General features: G+C 55.0%; 2 protein-coding genes across 2 annotated transcripts; both read left to right on the top strand.

The window, feature by feature from the left end:
- Positions 1-4,294: 4,294 nt before the first annotated feature.
- Positions 4,295-10,625, top strand: KCNK16 (potassium channel, two pore domain subfamily K, member 16). The gene is made up of 5 exons (XM_004673446.1): positions 4,295-4,551; positions 7,531-7,645; positions 8,689-8,855; positions 9,893-10,058; positions 10,384-10,625. Exons 1-5 carry the CDS (start codon positions 4,339-4,341, stop codon positions 10,605-10,607), a joined length of 885 nt encoding a protein of 294 aa, XP_004673503.1. The 5' UTR covers positions 4,295-4,338; the 3' UTR covers positions 10,608-10,625.
- A 1,801-nt stretch (positions 10,626-12,426) lies between these two features.
- Positions 12,427-25,419, top strand: KCNK17 (potassium channel, two pore domain subfamily K, member 17). Its single transcript, XM_004673998.1, is given in 6 exon segments — positions 12,427-12,606; positions 12,609-12,665; positions 15,503-15,617; positions 20,054-20,214; positions 20,563-20,737; positions 25,121-25,419. Coding segments are annotated over 6 exon segments (987 nt in total).
- Positions 25,420-25,970: the final 551 nt, after the last annotated feature.

The raw sequence follows: 25,970 nt of genomic DNA, 5'->3' as shown, positions 1-25,970 counted from the left end.
CACACTCTGCCATCAGGCCTGGCTATGTCAGACTCTCCATTAATTGATTTTACCCTCCCCCCTGGGGAGCACAAATTGGCTCTGCCCATTAGCAGCAATAATTCCCTGAAAGGGATTGTAAATCATGCCCAAGGGTCCATCTATCTCTCACTAAGGGTGGGTACCCCGTGGGGAGAAGCTGGACAAGGATACAGGACATTTGTGGACAGGAGAGTTTCCCCTCAACCTGGTCAAGTGAGGCCACCCACAGTTGACCAGAAAGAGCAGCTCAAACAGGCAGCACCACAGTGAGTAATGATGAGGCAGAGGGAGGAGAAGGCCTTCCACTATGCAGAGTGATTTGAGGATCTCTTGAGTTGTCCTCCACAACACACACACACACACACACACACAACAATCCCACCATCATGCTACCATTCTTTGGCCCTGTCTTCCCAAGTGGAAGTGTTCAGGTAATGCCAACCTATGGGTGACCTTCAGAAACCTGAGTATGAGAGGAGGAGCCCAGTGAGCCACCAGAAGTGAACAGGGGGAGGTGCTCCAGGAAAGGGGGGGTGCCCAGATGGGGGAGGGCAGTCAGGAAGGGAGGGGTGCCCACAGTTCTTCCCACCTTTGCCAGCACACAGGAGGTTCTGAGTGGGCCCGGTGTAGGTGTAGTTCCTGAATGAAGGTATTGCTTGGCCCACTTTCCGCCCAGGTGTTGAGGAAAGGAGTTCCTGCCATGGCTGCTCCACCCCTCCTCCCACGCCCCCACCAGTTTACAGCTCCCCTCCAGCCCAATGTGTTCACCCCTTCCTCCCACGCAGGTAGTGCGCTCTGTCTCCCTTCATTCCCCTCCACCAAGAACCACCACCACGAGCTGTGGGTGGTGTCCAGACAGGTCAGGGCTAATGAGCGGGCTGCTAAGTCCTACCTGAGATACCCCGACATCAGCGGACAAGCTTTCTAAATAGTGAGCGAGAGGACTCTTCACAGAGTGAGCAATGTGTATGCAAGTCAAACCAACATGCCCACACTCGGCAGGCCCTCTGGGAAGCTGGGAGCGAGGGTGACCAGGCAGCAGGGAGCCCAGGCCTCCGCACCGCTAAGAAGGCAGCTGCCACCCAGGCAGGCCCCACCTAAAGCACCGGTCAGCTCAGCCCCTTCTGTGCTCTGGACAGTGGCGCCCCGCGGTGACTGCGGTGCAGTCCTATGCCTCAGTGGCCTTAGAACACATGAATAGGCCTGAGTCCCCACCTCTCTCTTGGTCACCCACAAACAGTGGTTCCTCCTCATCCAAGCCCCCAGCAGGTGCCTGAAACTGCAGAGCCCATGTTTGCCTTTTTAAACATACATACCCAAGATGAGTCTAATTTCTACATCAGGCACCGTGAAAGGTTAATAGCAGCCACTAAAATAGAAATCTCTATGTATGTTCTTGTATATAGTATTTTGGGGCACGGTTAACCACGGTGACAGAAACAGAGGAAAGTGAAACCTCAGATAAGGGAAGATACTGGACTTGTGAATCGTACATTCCTCCCCCTTGCTATTGTTTTCTGTCAGTCTCGCTCCCTGCCCTTCCCACCCGCCCCCTTTCTCATTGCAGAAGCCATGACTGCTTGCCCTGGGCAAGCTTGCCCTTTACGGTGACACCGGAATGTGATGTCCCCACGCCCCAGAGCAGACAGCAGAGGGGCTGCCTGACCCAAGGACGGCCAGACACCTGTGAAGTGGCCACGAGAGAAGATGCTCTTGGTTACTCAGCCTTTGCTCTGAGAGAGAAGCAGAGGGCAGCAGGAGCAGATGCTGGCATATGCCAGGGGTCAGGCTGCAGCAGAACTCCAAGGCAAAAAGATAGGGGAGGGGCACAGAACAGGTGAGAGGTTCTAGGCTGGGACAGAGGAGGTCGCACCCCTCAGGGGCGTGACAGGACACATGAATTGTAGAGGGTTAAGAGTGAGGACATAGGCTAGTTGTTCCAGAACTCTGGCTGCGCCCAGCTTCCTACTACAGGTTGTTTCCATTACGCGAGCTAACTGGCATGTGTCCCTACTGCTTCCAACCCAAATAAGCACTGAACAATTAAGAAAAAGAAACTCATGTCACCATTGGGGAGTAACTGTATACCTAACAGTGGCTTAAACAAATAAGGCGTTAATGCTTCTAACATAAAAAGAGATCTAGGGATAAGTGAATATGATAATCAGATGAGCATCTCTGTGATGATCTTGACCCTTCCCTTATGGGCCTGAGATGGCTCGGCAGGTCCAGCCACCTATGCATTCAGGGAGTTGGGACGAGGTAAGGTGAGCTGGGGTGTCCTAGGGTCAAGGTCAGACAACCCCACTCCAAACTTCCACAGTCCACTCAGCCACATCTGATCAGCCAGAACTACAACTTCCCAGTGCAAGGGGGCTTGGGATGGGGGTGGATAGACATTGTCAATCCTCTGATCCCCTCTTCCTTCTTTAACATGCTTTGCTTCCAAAGGCCTGGCCTGGCCCTGAGGTTCTTCATTGGATAGTCCACAGGTCACCAACAATCTTTTTCTTGCTGGTGCACAGAGCCAGTGATATCAGGACTAGCTAGTGTGAGAACACAAAGGCCCAGCTCCCCTCTCTCTCCTTGGGCCATACTGTACCTCATTCAAAGCCCACAGGGCACCCCTGAGGAGGTAGAGACTCTGGTGCTTTGTGTGTCCTTGCTTATCCCAAACCCTCTTGGATTTCCCTTATTCCGCTGCTCATACGCAAATCCCCATTCAGGGCTGCTCCTGGGGAGCCCAGGCAAAGTTGGGGAGAGCAGTTCTGTCACCATGGTTTGATCCAGTCAAGCTGCTTCCCAGGGCAACAAGTTTAAGAATGGGACTCTATTAGCCAGGAAGGAGGGAAAGGCTATGGGACCCAACCCCTTCATGGGTCATTACAGAAAATGTATGCAGAGACCTGGCCCCTCGCACTGATGGTGGGATGGGAAATGGTGCCACCACTTTGGAAAACAGTCTGGCAGTTCCTTAAAAACTTCAACTAGAAGTGACCTATGATGCAGCCATTCCACTCCTAAATGTAAAGTCAAGAGGAGAGAAATACATTCATAGCAGCTTCATTCAAGTCCCCAAAGTGGAAACCACCCCAATATCTGTCCCTTAGATGAATAAGAAAATATGATATAACTATATCATGACATATGATTTGGTCATAGAGAGGAGCAAAGTACTATTACATGCTACATACAAACTGGGTGAACCTAGAACCTGTGCTGACTGAAGATGCCAAGCATAAAGGGATCCGTGTTGCGTGGGCCCAGCTGGATGAAGTGGGGGCACCATAGAAGCAGAAAGTAGGTGAGTGGATACCAGATACCCAGGAGAGGGGAAGCTAGAGGTGCAGGGCTTCTCTTTGAAATGATGATAGCCAAGCAAAAACCATTCAATTGTGGGATTCAAATATGTACACAGTATTGTATGTGAATTGTGTCTCAATAAAGTTATTATAAATCTAGGTAACACACAATCGAAAAGAGAAAGAGGGGAAGCACACTTGATTCCACCTGCCCAGGACAAGCCATTGTTAATACCCCAAGGCCAGGGTACCCCAGGGCCAAGATACCCCTCCAGCCTCTTTGTTCACACATACGTCTTGCTAACCAATTCTCTCTCCATGGGAACCCGCTAACAGAAAATCCAAGCAAGGAAAATCACCAGCAAACACATCCAATTTATTAGGAGCTTCAACCCTATTACTGTTCCTGATGGAGACTGTCATTTGTCTATTTGCTCTGCCCTGATTTGTCACCCAGTTTACTCATCCTCGGGTTCCCCCAATAGCACGTCAATTCTCCTAACCCCATTGGGTAGCCAAGGCAACTGAGTACAAGGTTTATTCACACCCATTCTGATTTCTTCCCAGCTCCCAAGCTTGGGGGCTTGGGGGTGTTATGGGTGCGAAGAGGGGGCTACTGAGGGACCCCAATCGGACCCAGGCTGTGCAGGAGAAATATGTTTGTTCCAGAAACACCAACCGGCTTGGAGACAGAGGGAAACATGATAACCTCTGGAACACCTGGTAGGTCTCTTTGAGGGGTCGAAGCCACGAACTGCTGCTCTCCATGAAAAAAAAAAAAAGAAGAAGAAGGGCTGGTGGGGGGTGGCAGGCCTGTTTGCACTGGAGGTACTTAGTGCAGCCAAGCTGAGCCGCACTATTCAAACAGACTCCCCAGCCTCCAGACACCTGTGCTGAGGAGGGCGAGGCAGCCGGGAGGCTGGGCACAGGTCCCTGAGGCGCAGAATCCTCGCCTGCCTCCCGCCTCTCCTCCTCGGACCAGCCCAGGCGCCCGGGGCAGAGTCCCGGCCACGCCATGCCCCGAGCTGGGCTCTGCAGCTGCTGGGGTGGCCGCGTGCTGCCCCTGCTGCTGGCCTATGTCTGCTACCTGCTGCTCGGTGCCAGCGTCTTCCAGCTCCTGGAGAAGCAGGCGGAGGCACAGTCCAGGGACCAGTTCCAGCTGGAGAAACTTCGCTTCCTGGAGAACTACACCTGCCTGGACCAGTGGGCCCTGGAGCAGTTTGTGCAGGTGAAGGGGACATGTTGGCATGGGGTGATGGGCAGAACAGGGGTTACGGCAGGTCCAGAGCCTCCACGCAGGGGCCGGGCCCTGTCTGGAAGCAGAGGGTAGTGGGAACAGACAGCTGACTGAGACCCACAGCCGGACGGCTCTGTGACATCGGGCAAGTCATTTCACCTCTCTAGCTCCCTGATCCCCCCCATCTAGAAGGTGAGGCTAGTCCTATCCGTGCTGTAGACTCTGCATGGCAGATTAAAAGCACCTGTGTAGCTGCCATCTGCTGCATCAACTAGACCTGTGTGTCAAGGTCAGCCACTCTGTGCAAACCCTCTCCCACACCTGTGCTCCCTTGCTGCTGCTCCTTCTAGGTCCCCCTTACCCCTCCGCCCCCCACCCCACCCTGCTCATGTCCCTGTATTGACAAATTCGGCTGCAGGTGGGTAACAGATAAATGGCAGGAGAAGCCACCATGTGAGCCTATGTGGCCAGGCTTCAGCTGGGGCTGGACTTGGTGAGCAACAGCTGGGGGCCAACCCAGCTGGGGGCTCTTTCTGCCTGGAGCCCTTCTGCTCCCCTGCACAAACTCTAGGGCCCCAGCACCCTCTTTCCCAGAAACAAGCAATATCCAGTGTCATGTGGGAAATAGAATGTATTTGTGACCAGGGTTTCGAGGGAACAGTAACATCACCACAAAGAAACAAGCCACGGGCAGAATCATTGCAAAAATATTAGGTATTTATGAAGCATTTATAACACTTAAAACAGAGGGGAACAGGGTGAGAACAACGTGATCTAGCACCTGGAGCCTGGGTATTGCTTGTGTTTCCTCATAATACCTATTACTGTTCCTCTTGCTGCTTTGTAAAGGGGTTTGAAGCAGAGAGATGGAGTGTGTTAACCAAGGCTGCACAGTCGGTGGAAAAAAACAGAACTTTTACCCAGGTCATCTGCCCTTCTGCACACAAGTTAGCATAAATGGTGATGGAGGGAAGATAGGCTAGGGCAGTGGTTCACAAAGTGTGGCTTCTGGTCCAGTGGCATCAGTGCCCTCTGGGTGCTTGTTGGAAATGCCAGTAAGCATGCCCCAGCCTGGACCCCCAAATCAGGAGCTCCAGAAGCAGGACACTAGGCTGTGTGCTAATCAGTCCTCCAGGGAAAGCTGATGCCCCCTTGAGGTGGAGAACAGGTGGCCAAGACAACAATGGGTGGGCTGAAAGGTAAAAGAACTTTCTAGAGCTGTAAGAGACCCAGCCAATCCCTGGCTTTGAAGAAATGAGGCTTCTGGTCCCAGCTTTCTCTCCCTTGTCCACCAAAGCACTGCTGCAGCTGTTCTTTGAACCCATGGGCCAGATGTCTAAGGCCGATCAGGCAGAGAGGGTACAGGGCCTTCCCAAGACTTTAGAGAGTAAGGCAGAGGCTCTGGAGGTCCTGGAACCCCATCTTCCCCAGGCCAGGCTCAGAGGTGAAACCTAGGAGTTGCCCAGTATGTCAGGAATTGGGACAGAATTACCTCCACGACTAGAGGAGAAAAGCAGTAGGTTGACTGTGCCATGGATTACCCCACCCTCCGTCTCTCCTGGGGAGCTGGTACATCCTTGTCCCTGAAAATCCTCAGGTTTCTTGGGAGGGACCTTATTTACCAGGGAACATCTAGCTGAGAGGCAGAAAGATACTGGGACAAGGAGCACACATTCCCGCTCAGATCACAAGACCAAAAAGCTAAACCCAGTATGTAAGATCCTCTCATCGGGAACAAGGCTGGCCCAGGTGTATGGGACTTGCGTCTGACTTTCTCCACCACTACGGACAAGAACAGAAGGCCCGACTCCGGCATCCCACCGGCTGGCATGAAGACCTCTCTCAAGGGGATGGAAAGCCTCGGGTTTTCCATAGGGGACAGCTCTGGTCCAGGGCAAGCACCGCTCCCAAGGATGAAGGTCTCCAGGGAGTGGGTGTACTGCTGACGTTTGGTCCCGGCCCTCCGGGAGTGAGGTAAAGAAGGAAAGGTCAGTGTTCAAATGTGAAGAGGTCAGACCTGCCAACGTGAGAAGTAGCCAGGACCCCTCAGACTGGCCCAACCCCTGGAGCCACCCCCAGCCTATTGGGAGACGAATCAGACCCAGTGGGAAACTGTTCTCATAGTTACTAGAAGCTAGAAGGGCCCTACCCCATCGCCTCCTGCTGCCTTTAGCTTGTGGAGGTGTCCAGAGGCAACTCACAGCTACAGGACATTGGGGAGCAGACAGGTGAGGGAACCCTGCACATCTCCAAGAGGACTGGACCTGGGGACAGAGGGATTTAGGCTTGAGCCTTCAGGGATTCTGGCCCTATAAATAAGCACAAGCTAGACCACATGGGCAACATACAGCATCCATACATGCATCGCATGGATACAACATGCCACACACATACACCACCAACACACACAGGACCTTTGCCCTGGCTGCTGATGGAATTTCTCAAGGAGGCCTGGGCTGGGACTTACTAGGGGGTAGCAACGAGCACAGCTGCCAGCTCACCTGGAAGCTTTACACAAGGTTCTGTTCCTGCACCATCAGCCTCAGGGGAGGGCAGCCCCATGGCTCCTGTACAGCCCCCAAACCCTGTGTTCCCCAGTAACCCTTACCTGGCACACCAACCTGAAATCTTCCTGTTATCCTAACAACCCATTTGCATCTCACCCTTGACTCAGGCATCTCCCACCTGGACCACCCCTAAGCATCCTCTGCCTCACCTCCTTGGCCCAGTTTCCCCCAGCCCATGCTCACACCCACACTTCAGTTGGCCTGACCAGAAGAACAGGCAGTGGGTTTGGAATCCAATGACTTCGCACAGCTGACTGAACTGCTCTGAGCCTTAGTTTCTTTTGCCATGCAATTGGAGTGCGAGGATCTCAGAAGATCACGTCATAAAGTGACACCGAGTGACTGTAGTTTGGTCAAGAGCCAGTGCGGTCAGCTCCCTCTTCCTCTCCCCCCATACCCACAGGTCATCCTGGAAGCCTGGGTGAAGGGTGTGAACCCCAAAGGCAACTCCACCAACCCCAGCAACTGGGACTTCGGCAGCAGTTTCTTCTTTGCAGGCACGGTCGTCACCACCATAGGTAAAAGTCAGGTGGACAGGGCAGCTCGCCATGCACCTGCCTGAGTTTGGGTTCCTCAAAGCAGATGCTGAAACAAGGATGTGGTATATATATCTAGGGGTGGTTTCAGGAAGTATGAGTAGAGAAGTGGGAACATGTACTGAGAGCGAGAAAATGAGAACATTTGCACGAATGAGCAGGCTCTTGGTGAGGATGCAGGTCTCGGTGAATGTCCTGGGGACCTTCGAAGGACGAAGCAGGGTGTCCTGGGGACCTTCTAAGAGCCCATCACAGAACAGATCTCTGAGGGGCAAGAAAGCATGAGTGTTTATGCGCCCACATCTATCTTCTTGGAAATATTTGTTCTCTAGCATTTCAGATGTGCCCACAGTTCAAGTACACTCCTGCAGCCAGAAAAATCTCTCAGGTAGAGAGAAATGCATAGACTTGGGCTGGAAGTCATGTGTTCACAGAAACTGTCCACCTAAGCTGCAGGTGATACCCCGGTTCCTAGGGGACAGGAGGCCACTAACATCTTCTACACCCCCCATCAGTAAACTCATGCCACCACCTGGAAGGAAATGCCAGCCCCTTCTAGACCCAGCCTCCCCATCCAGTCCAATCCATACAACTTCCTTGAGCAAAGGAGACATATAACCAGATGGAGTGGGAGGAAGGGGCCACAAACTTGAAGCAGACCCATGCTTAGCCCTCAAGGAGCTTCCCATCCCGTGATAAGGTAAACCAAAAGGAGTACCTAGGCACCGTGGATAATCAAGTGCCACCCAAAAGCACGGTAGGGAGCTATGCCAGCAGGAAGGAGGGCGTGAGAGTTAGATGGCTTCCTGGAGGTGGTGTATTTGAGATGGATCTTTGAAGATAACCAGGATTCTTATAAATAGAGATCATTCTAGCAGAGGTGGGAAATGTGCCCGTGGGAACAGAGGGCTAACTCTCCTCCCCCAGAAGTGGCAGCAGACAGTATCTGCGGAGTCTGGGATGGGCAGGGAAGCCGCTCTGAGCTCTCTCTTCCCCGTCTGTGGACACGCCTCTTCCTCTGACAGGATACGGGAACCTGGCACCCAGCACAGAGGCAGGCCAAGTCTTCTGCGTCTTCTATGCCCTGGTGGGCATCCCACTCAACGTAGTCTTCCTCAACCACCTGGGCACCGGGCTACGTGCCCACCTGGTCACCCTTGAGAGATGGGAAGACCAGCCCAGGCGCTCCCAGGTAAGGACAGCCCTGCAGAGGTCAACCCTGAGTCAGGGGTGTCAGGGGTTGACTCCATGGAAAGAGAGGTTTGAGCTGAGGAGAAGCTGAACCTCGGGATGATGATGTAGGCTGAATTTAGCCAAACCCTCAAGGAGTTAGGCAACCAGCAGTGGGCGAAGTCAACCCACACTTTATGTCCCTGCCTCAGTCAGGGCTTGGGGTAACCTCCTCCGCACCCCCGGTGGGCCAGACTGTTCTCTGGAGATGAGGTGAACCCTGAAAGACTTGATAGCTGAAAGTGTTACCTGGTCAGTATCACATCTTTGACCATCTATGTGGGACATCTCCACGGCCATCACACAGCTCCAGCATCCTTTCTTTGGTCAAAAACAAACTCCAGACCTACCCAGCATGCCTTTAGTGTCCTTCTCATTGGTCAGGCCCTCAAAAAGCCAGGCATCTGGAAGGGAAGGTGCAAAGGAATCTGGGACTGTTCAGTAACAGCTCTTTGTCCCCCAGATCTCACTCAGTCTGGGAGACAGGGCAGGGAGAGAGCTGTACAAATGTGACTTCCTACGCCCAAGGAATCTCTAAGTTCCAAATCCTTTTTTTTTTTTTTTCAGAGAAGGTTTTTCTTTCTTTTTTGAAGATTTATTTATTTATGCATACAAGAACTAGGGTACAGACCAGAGGTGCAGGGGCTGAGAGACTCCACCAGAGACAGAGTGGGAAGCAGAACAGGCAGATCTATTGAAACACATCTGCTGAGCCATGTGGGCCACCCCCTGGCTGGGGGTCGAACTCCTGCCACAGTGACTGCAGACAGCCCCACAGTGCTGTGCTTTAACCTGTTGTACCACAAAGGAGGGCCCTAAATTCCTAATTCAAACCTGACCCACTAACATAATTCTTCTGACCAAATCCTCAGCAGCCAGGGCAATCCCAACCCAAGGTCTGCAGGGTGGGCAGGACAGGGACTAACCCATGGCTCAGGCCCACACCCCATCCTGCTTCATATAATCCAAGTGGCCTCAAAGACACTCCCTCTTCCCCAGCTACTGCAGACCCTGGGCCTGGCTCTGTTCATGGCCCTGGGGACGCTGGTGGTTCTCATCTTTCCCCCTATGGCCTTCAGCCATGTGGAGGGCTGGAGCTTCAGCGAGGGCTTCTACTTTGCCTTCATCACTCTCAGCACCATCGGCTTTGGGGACTACGTTGTAGGTAAGGAGGCAGCGAATCCTGCCTGGGGCCACGGGTTCGGGGGTGGAGAAATGTCAACACAGGTGGCCTCTGAGGACCAGAGAACCCCTGATAATGCAGGGAGATAAGTGAGCTGTGGGAGCACACCGACTCATTAGCAAGTCACTGGTTGGAAACCATCACCCTTTTCCCTGGGGACCTCAACCCCAACCCAAAGTCTGCAGGGTGGGTAGGGTAGGGACACTACAGTGCTGACCCTTGTAATGGGGAGGCTGGTGGGCAAAGCCTGGGCGGTGGCTGTGTCCCACGCCCTCTGGCATTTATCCCATCCCCCCTTCCCTGCCAGGCACAGACCCCAGCAAGCATTATCTGTCGGTGTACCGGAGCCTGGCGGCCATCTGGATCCTCCTGGGCCTGGCGTGGCTCGCACTGGTCCTCCCGCTGGGCCCCCTGCTTCTGCGCAGGTGCTCCCAGCTCTGGCTGCTCAGCAGGAGTCTTGGCCTCAAGGAAGGAGGCGTCTCTGAGACCGATGGGCTCCCCAGACCTGCCAAGATTCCCATCTCTGCATGAGATCCCCCTGGGAGCCCCTCTGCACCTCCCCCACCACCCCATATGCCCTCGGAATTCCTGCCCCACCTCCTCCTCTGCCCACCCACTCAATTCCCAGACAGGGCTGGTGTCAGGAGTTCCTTGAAGAGAGAGAGCGGAGAGCAGTGTCCAGCAAGGTAACAGAAAGGCGATGCAAGAGAGGGTAAAGACAGATGTGTGTGGAGCCCTGTGGGTGACTGCCCCAGAACCCCTGTGTGCTTTCCCCTTCAAAAGTTGCAATCTGGAAAACTGGAATCCAGACTCGGATCACTGTGGCCCAACCCCCGCCTTCCCCGGCCCCCTCCCAGGAACCCTTACACAGGACAGCAGACAAAGCGTGACTTTGCTTTTGCACCATTTGCTACCTGTACAATGTACATTCATCAGGAACAATGGGCTCCCCACGTGTCAGGCACTGTGCCAGACTCTGGAGAGGCACTGACAGTTCCTACCTCCATGTACATTTCCTCCAGTGGAGGAACTGGACAAGCAGAGAGTTAACCCCCACTTGGTGCCCAACATGCCATGACAAGGCCAGACCCAGAGCGTGATGAGAACCCAGGGAGTGGCACTCAGGGAGGGTCGAGGGAAGGAGAGGGCTGGGAGGAACTCTGAAGCCCTCTTAGTGCAGCTAGGATGTCAGGAAGCTTCCCTGTGGGGCAAGCAAGACAGTGAGCTAGAGGTGACCGTGAACAAGGCTTAAGAGTTCATGGGTATCCACCGACTCTCCTGGGCTTCACAGGTATCCCTTCACCTCATCTCCCCCTCTGGGTTCCTGTCTTTTTAAGAGTCTTTCCAAACACCCATGGGGGGAAGTGGAGAGTCCGAAGATCCCAGGAGGCTTCTAAGAAATCCGTGCCAAGGAGGCTGGGCCTCCTTTGGAATGCACTCTGCGGCTCTGGCCTTTCTCCTGCCAGACTGACAACTTTAGCCAGGAGAAGAGAGATTTAGACCAGTTTATCCCAAGGCCAGCCTCACCAAGGACTGCAAATCTCAGTGCCAACTTCTCCCAGCAAGGCGGGCTCATAAGTGGCCAGGGACCTCTGGAGAGGGCAGGGGCAAAGATGTGAAGCAAAGATCTCAGTGCAGGACCAGGGAAGCATGGCAGCCGCCAGGAGAGCAGGGTGACACCTGCTATGGAGGGAAACTGAGGACCCTCATGGACCCTGCTGTACCCTGGACCCTTCCTGCTTTCTGGATGGAGGAGAAAGTTAGGGGGCCTCACAGAGGTAGGGAACACACAAGTCCGTTGTCAAGGCTCCTTGCTTCCCAAGCCCATGGAAAAATAGTGATCAGCTGGGGTCCCTCCTCCTGGGATACATGGAGGATGGTGGTAGGAGAAACTCAAGGAGGACTTGACTAGCAGCAAGTCCTTGGCAACCATCCCAGCATCATCGAAGACTTAGGCAGGGTTCCTAAGACAATAAACTTGGCTTCTACTTGCTCTTCAGGAGTCTCTCCCACTGTTTGCTACAGGGCAGTCTGGGAACTTCTGGGTCCCTTCCTCAGTGCAGGCCACCAGCAGCTCTTCCCCTCCCCCCTCCCCACCCCAAGTTAGGCCTGGGGCTGGCACCACACACATGAAGGCGGAGCCACCCATCAGGACCTCTTGTTGAACTGGGATTGGATCTGGACTGGAGGGGCAGGGCTGTCCAGTTCTCTAGCACGCCTACTGTGCTGAGAAAACTCGGCAGGACAGGCATTCATTTGCTAGAAAAGGAAATTTTCCAGCTCTTAGCCTTTCCTTTCTGCCTCAGTCCTGGTCCAGGACTCTCGGCTCCTGCTTCCCCAGGCTTCTGCCATGTACAGCCCAAAAGCCCAGAGGGTGCCCGAGGCCAGGGCCAGGGGCTGCAGAGTGCCAAAGACAGCACTCCTGCTGCCCGCCTACCTGGCTTACCTGGCGCTAGGTACCAGCGTGTTCTGGATGCTGGAGAGCCCAGCGTCGAAAAACTCCAGTCACAGATTCCAGAGCGACAAGTGGGCGCGCTGCTGCAGAACTTCACGTGTCTCGACAGCCCGGCGCTGGAGTTGCTGATCCGGGTCAGGGGCGAATGGGGCGGCCAGGGCAGTGGGGTGGGGGGGTCGTGCAGGGGGACGCCCCCGAGGGCACGTCCAGGGGGCAGAGGGCATGCCTTGGCTCCCAACAGTGCGGTCCGGAGGACCAGAGGAAAGACACGTGGAGGAAAGAGATGCTGGACGACTGTGGGCGCCGTTTATCGGGCAGGGTCCACAGGGTTGAGAGGGAGCATAAAGGAAGGAACCCCGTTGCTGCGAGGGAAATACGCCGCTCTGGACGCGCTCCTCCGAGTCCTCCTTTAGCTGGCAAGGGGTGGTGACCCGCTCCAGGTGGAGAGATGCTTGGTGTTAACATCTGTCTTGAGGGATGAGGAAGACAGAAGACGTGCTAACTGGGGTCGGGAACTAGAGGGGCCCTCCCGTCGGGTCAGGCTGTTGGGCCCGGAGGGAGGGGGCCCGGAGGGGGGATCCACCCCGACCGCGCAAGCTGTCGCATCCGGCCACCGGCGAAGGGCGACAGGACGCGCTGGAGTCGCTGGCCAGCGTCTAAGGAAGACCAAGGGTTGGAGACTGGGGGGAAGGAATGCTTGTCCCAATGGGGTGGGTGTCGGTCGCCGCAGGTCTGGGGAGGAGCGCCGGCGCTCTTGGGCTGAGTCTGCCAAACGCGGAGAACGGCGCGCGGCTGAGGCCAGGAGGTTTGCAGAGGGAGGAGGCTGAGGACCCGCAGGGGCTGGGGGAGGGGGCCGGCCGGGCTCGTCGCTGCGGGCACAGCACGCGGATGCAGGGGACTCTGCGCTGGGAGCTGCTGGCGTTTGGCAGAAGCATTAATGTCTCGGCCTTGGCTTGGCTACTGAACCCAGACTGCTGCGCTGCTAACCCGAATCTCCAGCCTCGATTTCAGGTTACCTGCTCTACCTAAGAGCACAGAGTCTGGATTTTGGTGTCGCCAGCCCAAAACCAGTTTCCAGAAGGCAGTTGGGAGATGTCTGAATGGGAAGGGTCTCTGGGACACACGTGAAGGCTGGCAGGCGCCTGCGGGTTGCGCTAAGAGCTTAGCGGCTGCCTCTGGTCCCCATTTCTAAACTTGTAGGCATCCAGCCCCAGCGCCTGGTGCAGGTGCTGAGACTGTGTGATACTACTCTAGCAAAGGTGGTGAGCTTCAATGACAAGCAGCCCAGAGAGGATGAGAGTGATGGCGATAATGATAGTAGATGCTCTGTGTGGCACTTACTGTACCCAGGGTGTTAATCTGTTATTACTCCCTCATCCTAACCCACAGGTGGGAACTGTGATCAGTCCCATTTTAGAGATGAAGAAAGTGAGGTACAGAGAGGTTGATGGCCACATGGCCCACCCAGGAGCCGGGGGCTGTCAGCCATCATGAGTACCCTCAGTGTGGCTCTGGGAAGTTCTGTGTTTTCCAAGGTTCCTAGCTGGGCTTTCATCCCACCACACTTCCACTCTGACCTCTTCCTGCTCCACCTCCAATTCCTTCCTCAATCCTCCTCTGGATCCTGGTCAGCCATGCCCAGGAAAAAGATATGGCATGACCCACCCAACCCAGATCTCCCCCTGAGCGCCAGACACATGTAACTCCCCACCCTCAAATTCTCCCCAAGTCAAGAGCAGACGGCCTTCCTCCTCCCAACCCTACTCCTCCACCTGTTCTGAATCTCTGTGGTTGGCCCCATAGTCCAATACCTCACAAGACCAAATACGGCCCGGCTGGGCTTCTAAGAATATCTCGTCTCTGTTCCTGTGGGACTGCTTCATCCCATGATGCAGGAGGTCTCCATCACCACCCCCTGAAGCATGCTCCCCTTCTGATCTGTTAACATCTGTGCTGCTACTGTCTCAGCACACTCAAACCTGCCTCCCTTTCGCTCCATGACCTTGAAGAAGCCAGCCCTGGCGTGCCAGATCCTGCATGGCCTGGCCTGCAGTCCCCCTATTCTAGACCCCAGGCAGGACCCCCTCCCAGCCTTTGTTCCTGCTGTCCCAGCTACCTAAATGTCCTGCCAGGAGCAATCCCAGCAGACCCTCAAGGAAGGCTCACCTGAAATGTCACCCCTCCACGAAGCCTTTGCCCCCACCCTTATCAGAACAGCCTTCCTCTCTGAACGTTCATTCTCTTCCTCTTAGAACATCTTCCCACAGCATCATCCTGGTGATAATGCAATGACAGCCACCACTAACATTTTCCATGTTCCAGGTTCTTAGGCTTTACACCTAATGCTTCATTTAACCCGCCCGCCAGCTCTGTGAAGCCCTGGAGTCACAAAGAGGAAGGGGAGGCGGGGGCGGGGGAGGAAACTTGATGTCTCAAAGGACCCCAAGATTAGTGTGGATTTGCAGGGACTAATGCTTCCTGAGGAGAGCACAGCCCGCTCCTTGCCTGTGTCCACAGATGCTATTAGGATTCCACTTGACAAATTAGGAAACTGAGGCACAGACACACTGCATATCCTCCTGAGATCATGCAGCCACATGCCTTAATACCTGCAAGCTGCCTGATGGCACCATGTTATAAAGCCCAGAAACCATGTCCCTCTCGTCTTTGGGTCAACTCAAAGCACCACACGCCATGCTTGACCTGTCCACATTGCAAGGATGGGAGTGAGCAGGGGAGGAAATATCCTGGGTTGAGCTGGGTACAGAGGAGAGAGTGCTGCCTCACTGCCCAGCCCCCAGTTGCAGGGGAACTGCCTTTCTCTGACCAGGCTGAGACCAAAGCAAGCTTGTGAGACTGTCCTTGAGTGTGTGTGTGTGTGTGTGTGTGTGTGTGTGTGTGTTGGGGCAGGGGCTGGCTCCAGGGACCCAGTCACCCCAACAGCCTGGTGGTCACTGAAGCCTCTCCTCAGGGCATCATCCAAGCATACAAAAGTGGGAACATCGTCTTCGACAACACCACCAGCATGAGGCGCTGGGAGCTTGAGGGCTCCTTCTTCTTTTCCATGTCCACCATTACCACCATTGGTAAGCGGGAGAGGCCAGGGTGGTTGGGCTGGGAGGGTGGACCCCGAGGGGCAGGGGATCAGTTGCTTTTTGGTAGGCTTGACTCCTAGTACATGTGTGCCCTCCAACATGGGCACTGCCTGGGAGCAGAATTTCAGGGCTGCCTGCAGAGCTCTTCATCTGTTCTACAATTTCCGAGGACCCCAGGAGGTGTGTGCAAGGCTCCAGTTCGAGACACACTATTTACAGGATAGCTGTTTCACAGTCTTTCAGTAAGTAGAGGCCTCTCCAGTACAACAGTAAAGAAACTTCTGGGATCTCCACATGCGCTAGTCTCCTCAGCCAAGTCCATCTGACACTGAACCCCAAAGATGGGAGGATGGGGTGTAAGGGAAACCTGGGAAGGAAGGAGAGGCAGAATCTCCAAGAAACTATTGCAACCCCTCTTCACAGCCTTCTGAAGGCCCCTCCCAGCTCACTAAAGCACCCCTCACCCTATTACCTCCTCTCCAAGTCACTTCTTCCTTCACTCACTGGGACGTGGAGGCCAAGTACCCCTCTTGTTTCTGTACCCCCGCTCCCAAAAGATCAAAGGAGGAACTTGTCAGAGGAGGGCGTTGGAGGGGAAGAAGAACCTCAGTCTAGGTCCCTCCAGCTCCAAAACCCTCTGAAATAACTCAAAGGGTGCTTTCCCAGCCCCCAGCATCGGCATGCACAGGAATGACCACTAGGTGGCAGCCTGACACCGCGGTGGCTCTAGCAACCGAGGCCCGCCAGGATTGTCTCAATGAAACCAGTATCACAGATTCTGTCCTCCTGAGTGGAGCCACCAGGAGCACCCAGGAGACTCTTCATCAGTTCTTAATGAGCCAGTACTTCTCAGAGGCAGGTCTCAGGGTGACAGGGGAACTTGGGCCATCGTCCACTCTGGGACAAGCAGGCGTGGGAGACTCCATACAGCCTGTGTGTGCCCAGGCCTGATGAGGAAGTTTGGTTCACTTTTACAGACCCCGTGGACACTCTGCAAAGGTGTCAGGTTCGTGGAGCCCGTGAACGCCGTGTCCTGAGTTTCAGGGCAGTGGGGGCTGATGTACAGACACCAGGGGCCAGGCCTCCCAGGTGTATGGGGGTCCTTAGGCTCTGAACCCCACACCTCCTACACCCCTGCCCTGGGCCCGTGAGTTTTAGCCCACCAAATTCAGAGTTCCAAGGCCTACCTTTCTTAGCCCTTCCATTACTAGCTGAGACCACCAGCCTGCACCTTCCTCTTCACTGGTTTCTACCTCAGAGTTGTCAGCTCTGAGGAGAGAAGGCAGAGAAAGGGTTTGGCACCGCCCCCAGCATGCATTGGAAGGAGCGCTTTTACCTGGGAGATCTCGTTTTGTCCACCTGGCCCAGCCTCCAAGGATAAGGCTCATTATGTTCACACCATCGATGAGGAAACTGAAGCACAGGGAAGTTGCATGGTTTCTCCGAGTTCACATAGCTGAAAGCTGAATCCTGCCTGTGGGCCTTCACTGCTTTCTTATCCAAAGTGTCTGTCCCTGTCTGTCCCTCACAGGGTTTACAAGATACAGGGGAAATCTAGGCCGCCGGCAGAAATGGCAGTTGAGGGTGAGCGATAGAGAAACCCGTGAGTTTGATTCTGACCTGTCTCTCTCTCCCAGATAGATTCACACTCACACACGAGTACACACATCACCTACATGCACAGACATATTCACCACACACACAGGGAGGAGCAGCAGAGAGAGCAAGGGGAGCGAAGATTTTGGGATGTGTACATGTGGGACAGCTCACAAGGGGGAGAAGGGGTATCCTGGGAGGCACACCAGGGGGCTGCCTCCTTGCCCCCCCACCCCCGCCCCCGGCCCAGTTCCCCAGAGGCTGCACTTTCTAATGAAATGCTAGAACACAAGCCCTTCTGGACTAGCAGGACAAGCCTGGACCCAGAAATCGTTCATCATCACTAAACCCTATCCCGGCTTGCTCATGTGTTCACTTACCTATCCATACATTCACCCAGCAAACAGACTGTGGTGAGTGTGGGTTCACGGTGCTGAGGATGCCAGGGGGAGAAAAGCCGGCAAGCCCCCGCCTATGGGGAGCCCACATTCTGGTGAGGCGGCGCACAGCAAGTAAACAGCAATGTGGGCATTGCTTGAGGTGCTTAGAGAAGAAGAAAGCCAGGGGAGGAGTGTGACAGTGATGGAGTGCCAGGGGAGTTTCTGGGGATAGTGTTCACCAAATAGCACTGAAGCAGGGACATGAGCAGAATAAGGAACAAGCTGTGTAGAAACCGGGGGAAAGAATCTCCTACCGGCAAGTGCAAAGTCCCTGAGGTAGGACACAGCAGGGATAATTGAGGAACAGTAAGGAGGCCTGGTGGGTGGAAGGGTTGGGACCAAGGACTGAGTTCAGAAAAGGTACAGAGGATCCCAACTACTGATGGCCTCGCAGGACCTGCTGGGTATCCGAGGACTGGACTGGTACATGCGAGTTGACCGCAGGGAGACCCGCTCAAGTGAGAGGCTCACATGGGCAGGCCTCCCAGCCTGCAATAGGTAGGTGAGGGCCACTGATATTTAACTGAGGATCAGGTCAGAAGCCTGTGGTGAGAAGGAGGAAAGGAGAAAATCCTACTTAATGTTAGAAATGTTAATCTTAGAAAGACAGGGGGCCCTTCCTGACCAGAAATTCCACAAGTCACAATTGAGTGAAAAGATCCCCAGGGGTGGGTAGGAGGGGTCACAGCTAGAGGAGGGGTGAGGGTGGAAACCAGGAGGGGGACCCCTCCCTGGATGGACTCTATAAAGGCCATGAGGCGAGGGGGTTGGATGAGATGAGGAATTTGATGTCTTCGGGCCAGAAGCTGGTTTGTAGCGCTGGGTCATCCATGCACCTTTTGTATGCTAGGTACTTGAGGGTTCACATTCCCATCTCCAGCACACCCCAGTTGCACGCCAGGCTGTGATAATGATGCCCATTTTACAGACAGCGAGTTTGGCTCAGAAAAGTCAAACCACTTGTCCAAATTCCCACAGCCCACAAAAGGCAGAACCAGGATTCTAACCCAGGGAGTGCCTTGGCCTCCGAGGTCTCGTATGTGCTCGGAGCTCTCACAACACAGAGCCTCCTGAGGTCGTCACTAAAGTGGGGGGCAGGGGGTCTGTCAAACCCCAGTTTCAATAAAGTAGAAATGAGTGAGGAGTGTATGAGGACCCCAGCCTCCACATGGCTGGGGGTGGGGAGGGACATTGGCCAGTGAAGCAAGGCAGCACTTTCACTACATCCATTCCTATAGCCCTCTTTCCGTTCATTCTTTCATTCCTGGACTCGTGCAACACACATGTTGAGTATCTATTAAGGACTTTGGCTTTCATAGGTGGGCAAGGAGAGGAGGCATGGAGGCATGTGTGTGTGGGTGGGAGGATTCTACTGGGCAAAAGCTGGGGAAGCAGGGGCCAGATGAGGTTTGGAGACAGGCTGGATGAAAGTTTGGACTTTCCCCAGCAGGCACGAGGCAGAATGAAGGGTAATAATTTGGGAGACAGTATCATCGGGTTTGCATTCTGGAAAAACAAGAAGGCAGTGATGACCTAGGAGGGTAGAAACAGAGGTGGAAGTGAGTGAAGGAAGAAAAAAAAAGGCCCAGCCTCTCCTTGCCTTACCCTCCTGGCCAGAGGCCCGACTGTCAGATCACCTGGAGGTCGGTTATGGGGAACGCAGTGCTGGGGGTGGGATTTGAAGGCAGCCCAAGTGTTTTCTTTTGGACCGTCAGCAAATCAGATCTCAAGATAGAATCAGACGTGCAAGGAGATTCACTGGAGAGGGGAGAAGCGTTGGAAGGAGAAGGGGCAGGATAAACCATGACAGCCTCAGACGGCAAAGCAGGTCTGGGACCTGGGAGAGGAGAGTGGGAAGAGGGGGCTGCTGCCACGGAACACACGGCAGACTTGAAACATGCTCTGTGGGACCCCCAGGAGGATTTCCTGGTAGAGGGCTGCCACGTGGCCAGCTCTGGTGCCCCTGCAGTACCCAGAGACCATGGCCTCAGCTTGTGTGGAGCTGCGGGTCCCGGAGGTGTGGTTGCCAGTGCTGTACACCCAGCAGCCTCCCTGCTGCAGCCCTCGACCTGCCCTCTGCCCACGAGAGCGGGAGGACATGAGAGGGAAGCCAGGCGCCCACACTCCTGGGCCCAAGTTCCCACACTTCTGACTTTTCTAGAGCGCCTGTTGATCCCCCTGTAAACTGGAACATAAGGTAGCTGTGAGGCTGGACTGAGGGGAGGGAAGTAGTGGCCCCTGCACAGTGCCTCGTGTGGGAAAGCAGGGCTTCACATACACCCCCTGGCCACGGCAGTCAGGAGCTCTGGACTGCGGGCGCCTGGGAAGCATGAGGCTCAGAGAAGCCGAGCCCCTGGGACAGGTGTCCTGAGTGTCACCCTCTGTTCCCAGGCTACGGCAACCTGAGCCCCCGAACCAGGGCTGCCCGCCTCTTCTGTATCTTCTTTGCTATTGTGGGGATCCCCCTCCACCTCATAGTGATCAACCAGCTGGGGCATCTGATGCAGCGAGGGATGCATGACTGTGTCCGCAGGCTGGGGGGGCCCTGGCAGGTAAGGGGGCTGCAGGACGGAGGGTGTGGGTCCCTGCTAGGGTGAAGGGCATAGTGGGACTCAGTGTTCCTGATGGCAAGGGGCATCCGTGCCCAGAAGAGTCTCTTATAGAGAAAGGACAGCTGAGGTGGGATGGGGGTCTCTACCCAAAAGTGGGGTCTTTAGTAATAAAGTGGGGGAGATGCAATAGGACCTGGGGGACAGGAAAAGAGCCTGGAGAACACAAACTAGGTGGGGAGCTCAGGGGATCCCTTCCTACTGCCTTCATTTGGCCTCCTGGGCTGCTGCTCCCCAGTCCCCACACAATGGGCAAAGGCCACATGGGGCTGGGACTGTGTGCACCCACAGGACCCAGCCAAGACCCGGGGGCTGGCAGGCGCAGGGACCCTCCTCTCAGGCCTCCTGCTCTTCCTGCTGCTGCCGCCGCTGCTCTTCTCCCACATGGAGGGCTGGAGCTACATGGAGAGCTTCTACTTCGCCTTCATTACCCTCAGCACTGTGGGCTACGGTGACTACGTGATCGGTGAGAGCCCCAACAGACGGCTGGGTGGGAGGGGATCCAGAGGCTTGGCTGATGCCCACGCAGCAGCCACCCGGCACCAGGCTGTAAGGAGTTTTAGAGGCCCAAAGTGCAGAGGGCACTGTCCCGTGCAGATTCACAATCCCCCCCCCCCCCCGGTTGTGTGATGGGGCTAAGGTCACCTAGTAAAAAGTAACAAGTGTGATTCAACCCCAGTGCTGCAGGTAAGTCACAGCTCCCAGGGGTAAGGGGTGGGACATCGAATATCCACTGGCTCAACCATTGTTCTCAGAGGTCAGCAAATAAGGGGAGTCTCCAGCACCCCCACCCTCCCCGCCGACATGTTCCAGGATCCCTTCTCCCCACTTCACCCTGCCTCTGAAACGCCCTGCCTCCCACCACCCTGGGCCAGTCTAGTGCTTCAAGAGGCCCCACTTGCATGAGAAGGCAGAACGAGCCCAGCAGGGGGCAGTAGAGGACATTCTTTTGGTGGCTGAGGTGGCCAAGCCACCCCCTACTCTCTCAGCCTCATCAGTGGCCCCTTTGCTGCTCCTGAAAGGCCTGCCCGTCTTCACGCCTTTGCAGGCAGAGCCCAGCCTGGAATATTGAATAAGGGTGACCAAAGTGGCAGACAGTTCACTTACCGAACAACCTAGAGTGTCACCCCAACTCACTGAGGAGGAAGTATGAAGCTCAGAGAGGCCAAGTCACTTGCCTGTGATTGCACAGCCAATGAGACGAGAATTCTATTTTCCTTGACTCGAAACTCATCCTCTTTCCAGACCCCCTCACTTACCCCTTCCAGAGCCTCAGTGTCCCGGTCGAAAACGAGGGCCCCAGGCTAATTACTAGAAACCCTTCGGTGCCTTCTGGCCTCTGTGCAGGGCCCACTTCCCTGAACACGCCCTCTGGGAAGCAGGGTGTGGGCATCGGGGCCTCCTGCTGGCCCTTCCTGCCATCTCTGTCCCTCCAGGAGGCTGTTGCTCTGAAAGGATCCTTGGGAAGATTTCGGCCAGCTGGGTTCTTCTCCCGCTCCTCCCCTCAGAGTAAGAGAAGTGTCCCCACAGAGGGCTCAGCCAGATGCCCCAAGCCCTCCTACTTCTCATGATTCAGAGAACACTTCTTGTGTCTGTCCTTTTCTGCCTGTCCTCACTGCCACTTCTCCCAACAGTGGGGCTGTTGCTTGTGGCCTGCTATGCTGGTTGTGTACTGTATACTCTTAATGGGTTGCTGCTCACACAGGATACCCAGGTCTGCGAAGCCTCCATCTCATACCCCCTTGCTCTTACCACCTCTGGAAGTGACAAGTGCTCTCATGTCATCTGCCTGGCTCCATAGAGCAGATGGGGTCCAATGTCCACCTCTAGGCCTTTGAAGGCCCTCTGTGATGAGGCCTACCTCCCTCCCCCTCTGAGCTCTCTCCTTTCCACAGAGTACTCAAGCCTCCACAAAATACCGGCCTGGCCACGGCAGCCTCAGCCCAGCACAGCTTGATCAAGCATGTCCTGCAGCAGGCACCCTGACTCCAGGCTCAGAGGATGAAAGTCATGATTTGCCCCCAGGGATACTTCTAAATCCAGCTAGCCTAGTTCTGAGGGCATCCGATGCAAGGAGAAGGGAGGAAAAATGGAAAAAAGACCATTTCTCCCCCAACTCTAGTTTTCCAGTGTCCAGATTCCCAAGGCTTGCACCCTTTGGTCTGGATGGGAATAGCTGACAGCAGACTCCAGAAAACATGTCAGGAGCAGGGTGCTGAGGGTTGATGGGGTGACACTATAAAGATGTTCTGTGGCTCCACCATCCCCTGAGTCACAATAGGTGAGGAGAGGGGCACCCTCTGTAGGAAGGAGCATCCTAAAAATAAGAGGGAAGGCTTTCACCACCATCAAGGGAGGACATGCTTGATCAAGCTGTGCTGGGCTGAGGCTGCCATGGCCAGGCTAGTCAGAAGGGTATTTTGTGGAAGCTCAAGTGTCCTGTGGAAAGGAGAGAGCTCAGAGGGGGAGGGAGGCAGGCCTCGTCACAGAGGGCTTTCAAAGGCCTAGAGGTGGATATTGGACCCATCAAGTGACATCACACCATCACTCAACAGGAGGTGAGAGCCAACCAGGGCCCTGCTGCCCTGCGAGCAGCCCTGTGGGAATAACAGAGCCCTCTAGGCCCAGAGCTCTCGGGCCTCGCTGTGCTCTTCACCACCACAGGAAACCTGCTATTCACCCTGGGCCCTCCTGCAGGTGTATCAGTGCCTCGTGGCAAGTGACCGCATGGGTGTCCTCAACCACCTCATCTGCAAGGGAAACTGAGACCCACCAAGGAGACGACCTTGGTTCGGGTGACAGGACAGGTTGCCCGCAGCTCCAGGAAGTGAGCTGGGACTCCTGAGTCTTCCATAGCAGAGAAGAAACTAACCCACCCTCACCTCTTCCCTGTGTCTCAGTCTTCCTGGTCCTCCAGCGGCAGGGTCAAACCCCTGCCTGGAGGGGGAATGGAGTGGTCCACCACCTGACGCGGGCACTCACTGCCCCAGTCAGCCCCTGCTAGAGATATTGACATCACGGGCTCCTCTTTGCCCAGAGGCCCTGTGGAGCCGCCCCAGGCCCCAGCTGCCTCCCCTCCCTGATCTCACAATCGCTGTTTCCCCCAATTGCATTTATAACTCAGTGGAGCGCCTTGCCAGCTGCCAGGTCTCCTGCCACTTATGATTTCGGCTATAAAAATTAAATCAAAGGGGAGAAGAACACCTCCTCCATTCGGTTGCCAGGAGCAGACTGAGCTGGGGGTGGCAGGGGCAGAAAGCTGGCTCACCACTGATCTCATTTGGGACCCGCCAGCGGAATCATGGCCCCATAACCCAATCAACCTAATCCAATTCTGGCTCCTGCCAAGCAGTGGGGTTGGGGCCGGCTGCAGGCTCATGGCCAAGCTGGGACCCAGGAGAGGGGCCGGCCTTGCGTAGATGGGGCAGACAGGTTGTCTCAGGGCCAGCAGGATGAGTTGGGGGTGGGAGGACAGAGAGCGGACAGGGAGGGAAGTCAGGAAACAATGTTGAGGCCCATCAAGGAGAAGGAAGTTTACTCGGGTCATAGACCAGGTAGGACGAGGGCAGGGGAAGAGGAGGAAGGAGCTGGTCGTCACCCCTTTTATTTCGTTTCTAAATGAGGAAATCGGAAGATAGCTTCTACTCTTTGAACCATCCCAGTCTGATGAAGGAGGCAAGACAGACCTTCCCCGGAAGTGGGCAGAGGAACGGACTAAATAACGCCTTGGCATGTCTTAGCCAAGTCTCACAGCCGCCCTGCCCCTTCTACCCCTCAGTCACTACTTACCCATCCTCCAGCAAGGAGTAAAACAATCACCCAGATAAAGGCCCTGGGCATTGCTACCAGTCACCCAGCTAAAGGCCCTGGGCATTGGCCCTGGACATTGGTGCCAGGCGCGACTGTGCACACTTTAGTGGCAACAAACCATGTGCTAGTCACCAGACGGCAGATCATCCTTACGCTTCCAGTTTATAGACAAGAAAGCTGAGGCCTAGAGAACCTATAGACAAGAAAGCCTGAGGCCTAGGGACTCACCCAGCAGGAGCACACAGGCTGTGAGTGTCCAGGGGAGCCCAGCCTCATCTCTGAGGTGTGAAGTCTGAGCTAGAACTGAAGTCTGAACGCAAACTGGAAATGAAGACATTCTGAGCAGAGAGGACAGCAAGGACCCAGCCCTGGGGCAGGACGGATAACAGGTGGGGAAACGGGGGACAGAGGAGCATGACTGAGCACAGCTCTCAAAGGGGAGAGGCTGCAAATCCAGGCTGGAGAAGTGGAAAGGGGACGCAACTGAGAAACTGGGGCCTCAATACAGCCTAAAAGCCAAGGGGGAGGGACTCTCCTCCCCATTTCATCAGCCAGACTTACTCAGACAGAGGCGGCACAGCTAGGAACTGAGGCAGGACAGAGATCCTGGCACAGCCCCCAGCAAGCCGCCTCCCTTCAGATATGAGAACCAAGCACAGAGACAGGCACACGGGGGAGCAGGCCTCACATCCCATCTCGCAGCGTTTGTTAAAACACAGGCTGCTGGAGCCACCCCGAGCGTCTGAGAGACTGCATTTGGAGTGGACCCCAGTTGTTTGTGCTTCCAGCAAACCCTCAGGTACTGTTGGTCCGGGGCCGCAGCGGGACAGAGCAGGATGCATCCGAGACACAAAAATGAAACTGAGCTTCCAAACCCCGGGTGCCAGTTCGGGAGGCTTCCTGAGATCGGCAGAAGGTGACCACAGGCCAGCAATACCTGAGCAGCGTGCCCCGCCCACTGCAAGCCCCGTGTGCCCATTTATTTGGGGCCTGTGGCCCTCACTTTGCCGGGCTTCCTCTGACCGCACCTCTCCCTCAGGGATGGACCCCTCCCGAAGCTACCCTGTGGTGTACAAGTACACGGTGTCGCTGTGGATCCTCTTTGGGATGGCGTGGCTGGCCTCGATCGTCAAGCCGATCCTGTCCCTTTGGGAGACTCCTAGGAGACCATGTTCCTGTTCCCACTGCAGCTCCGAGCCCAAAAGCTGGAGACAGTGCCCAGATGGGGAGGCAGAGGCCCAGCCCCCACAGCCAGGCAGCTGTCCAGAGAGGGCCTTGAGAGTTGGTCAGCATCCCCCAGCCGCTACTCAAGCGGAATACTGTGGAAAGGACAGCTAGTTATACACTAGTATTTGTTCTGTCTTCTTCCTCAGTAACTTGATGCCTGGCTTTATGTTTGGCACGTAAGCATACACAGTAAAGACTATGTTTTTGTCTTCCCTGGAGCCTAGGTGCAACTAGATGATTAGATTTGGCCCAAGGGATGCAAAGAGCATCCTATGTGGTTTTATGGATGTGACTCTCAGGAAGAAGTGGACAGAGTGTACTCCTCTTACTCCTTCCTATGTCCTTCTAGCTGGCTGTAATGTTGATATGGTGACTGGAGCTCTGGCAGCCATATTGCACCATGAGGTACAAGCCATGTTTGAGATTGGTGATGCAATAAGATAGAACCTGGATACCTGATATTTGCAGAACCACCATAACAACATTGGACTGAATAATGCCAGAGTTCATTAACAGGCGAGAGAAATAAATAAATACTTATTTAAAACACTGTTGTCTGGTGGGGTGGGGGGTGTCTTTTTCACTCACAACCAAATTCTGATTCACACACACAGAGATTAAAGCAAGATAGGGGCATACACAGAGAGAAAACAGCCACTCCC

The sequence above is a fragment of the Condylura cristata genome, unplaced genomic scaffold (assembly GCF_000260355.1).
Source record: "Condylura cristata isolate star-nosed mole 26May11 unplaced genomic scaffold, ConCri1.0 scaffold00001, whole genome shotgun sequence".
Taxonomy (NCBI): Eukaryota; Metazoa; Chordata; class Mammalia; order Eulipotyphla; family Talpidae; genus Condylura; species Condylura cristata.
This window is presented reverse-complemented; position numbering and strand designations above follow the sequence as displayed.

Bases quoted from the DNA above. Each gene is read 5' to 3' on its own strand.
- KCNK16 (XM_004673446.1), top strand. From the start codon at position 4,339: ATGCCCCGAGCTGGGCTCTGCAGCTGCTGGGGTGGCCGCGTGCTGCCC. The intron at 4,552-7,530 runs GTGAAGGGGACA...CCATACCCACAG, and splicing joins CCCTGGAGCAGTTTGTGCAG to GTCATCCTGGAAGCCTGGGT. The intron at 8,856-9,892 runs GTAAGGACAGCC...CCTCTTCCCCAG, and splicing joins ACCAGCCCAGGCGCTCCCAG to CTACTGCAGACCCTGGGCCT.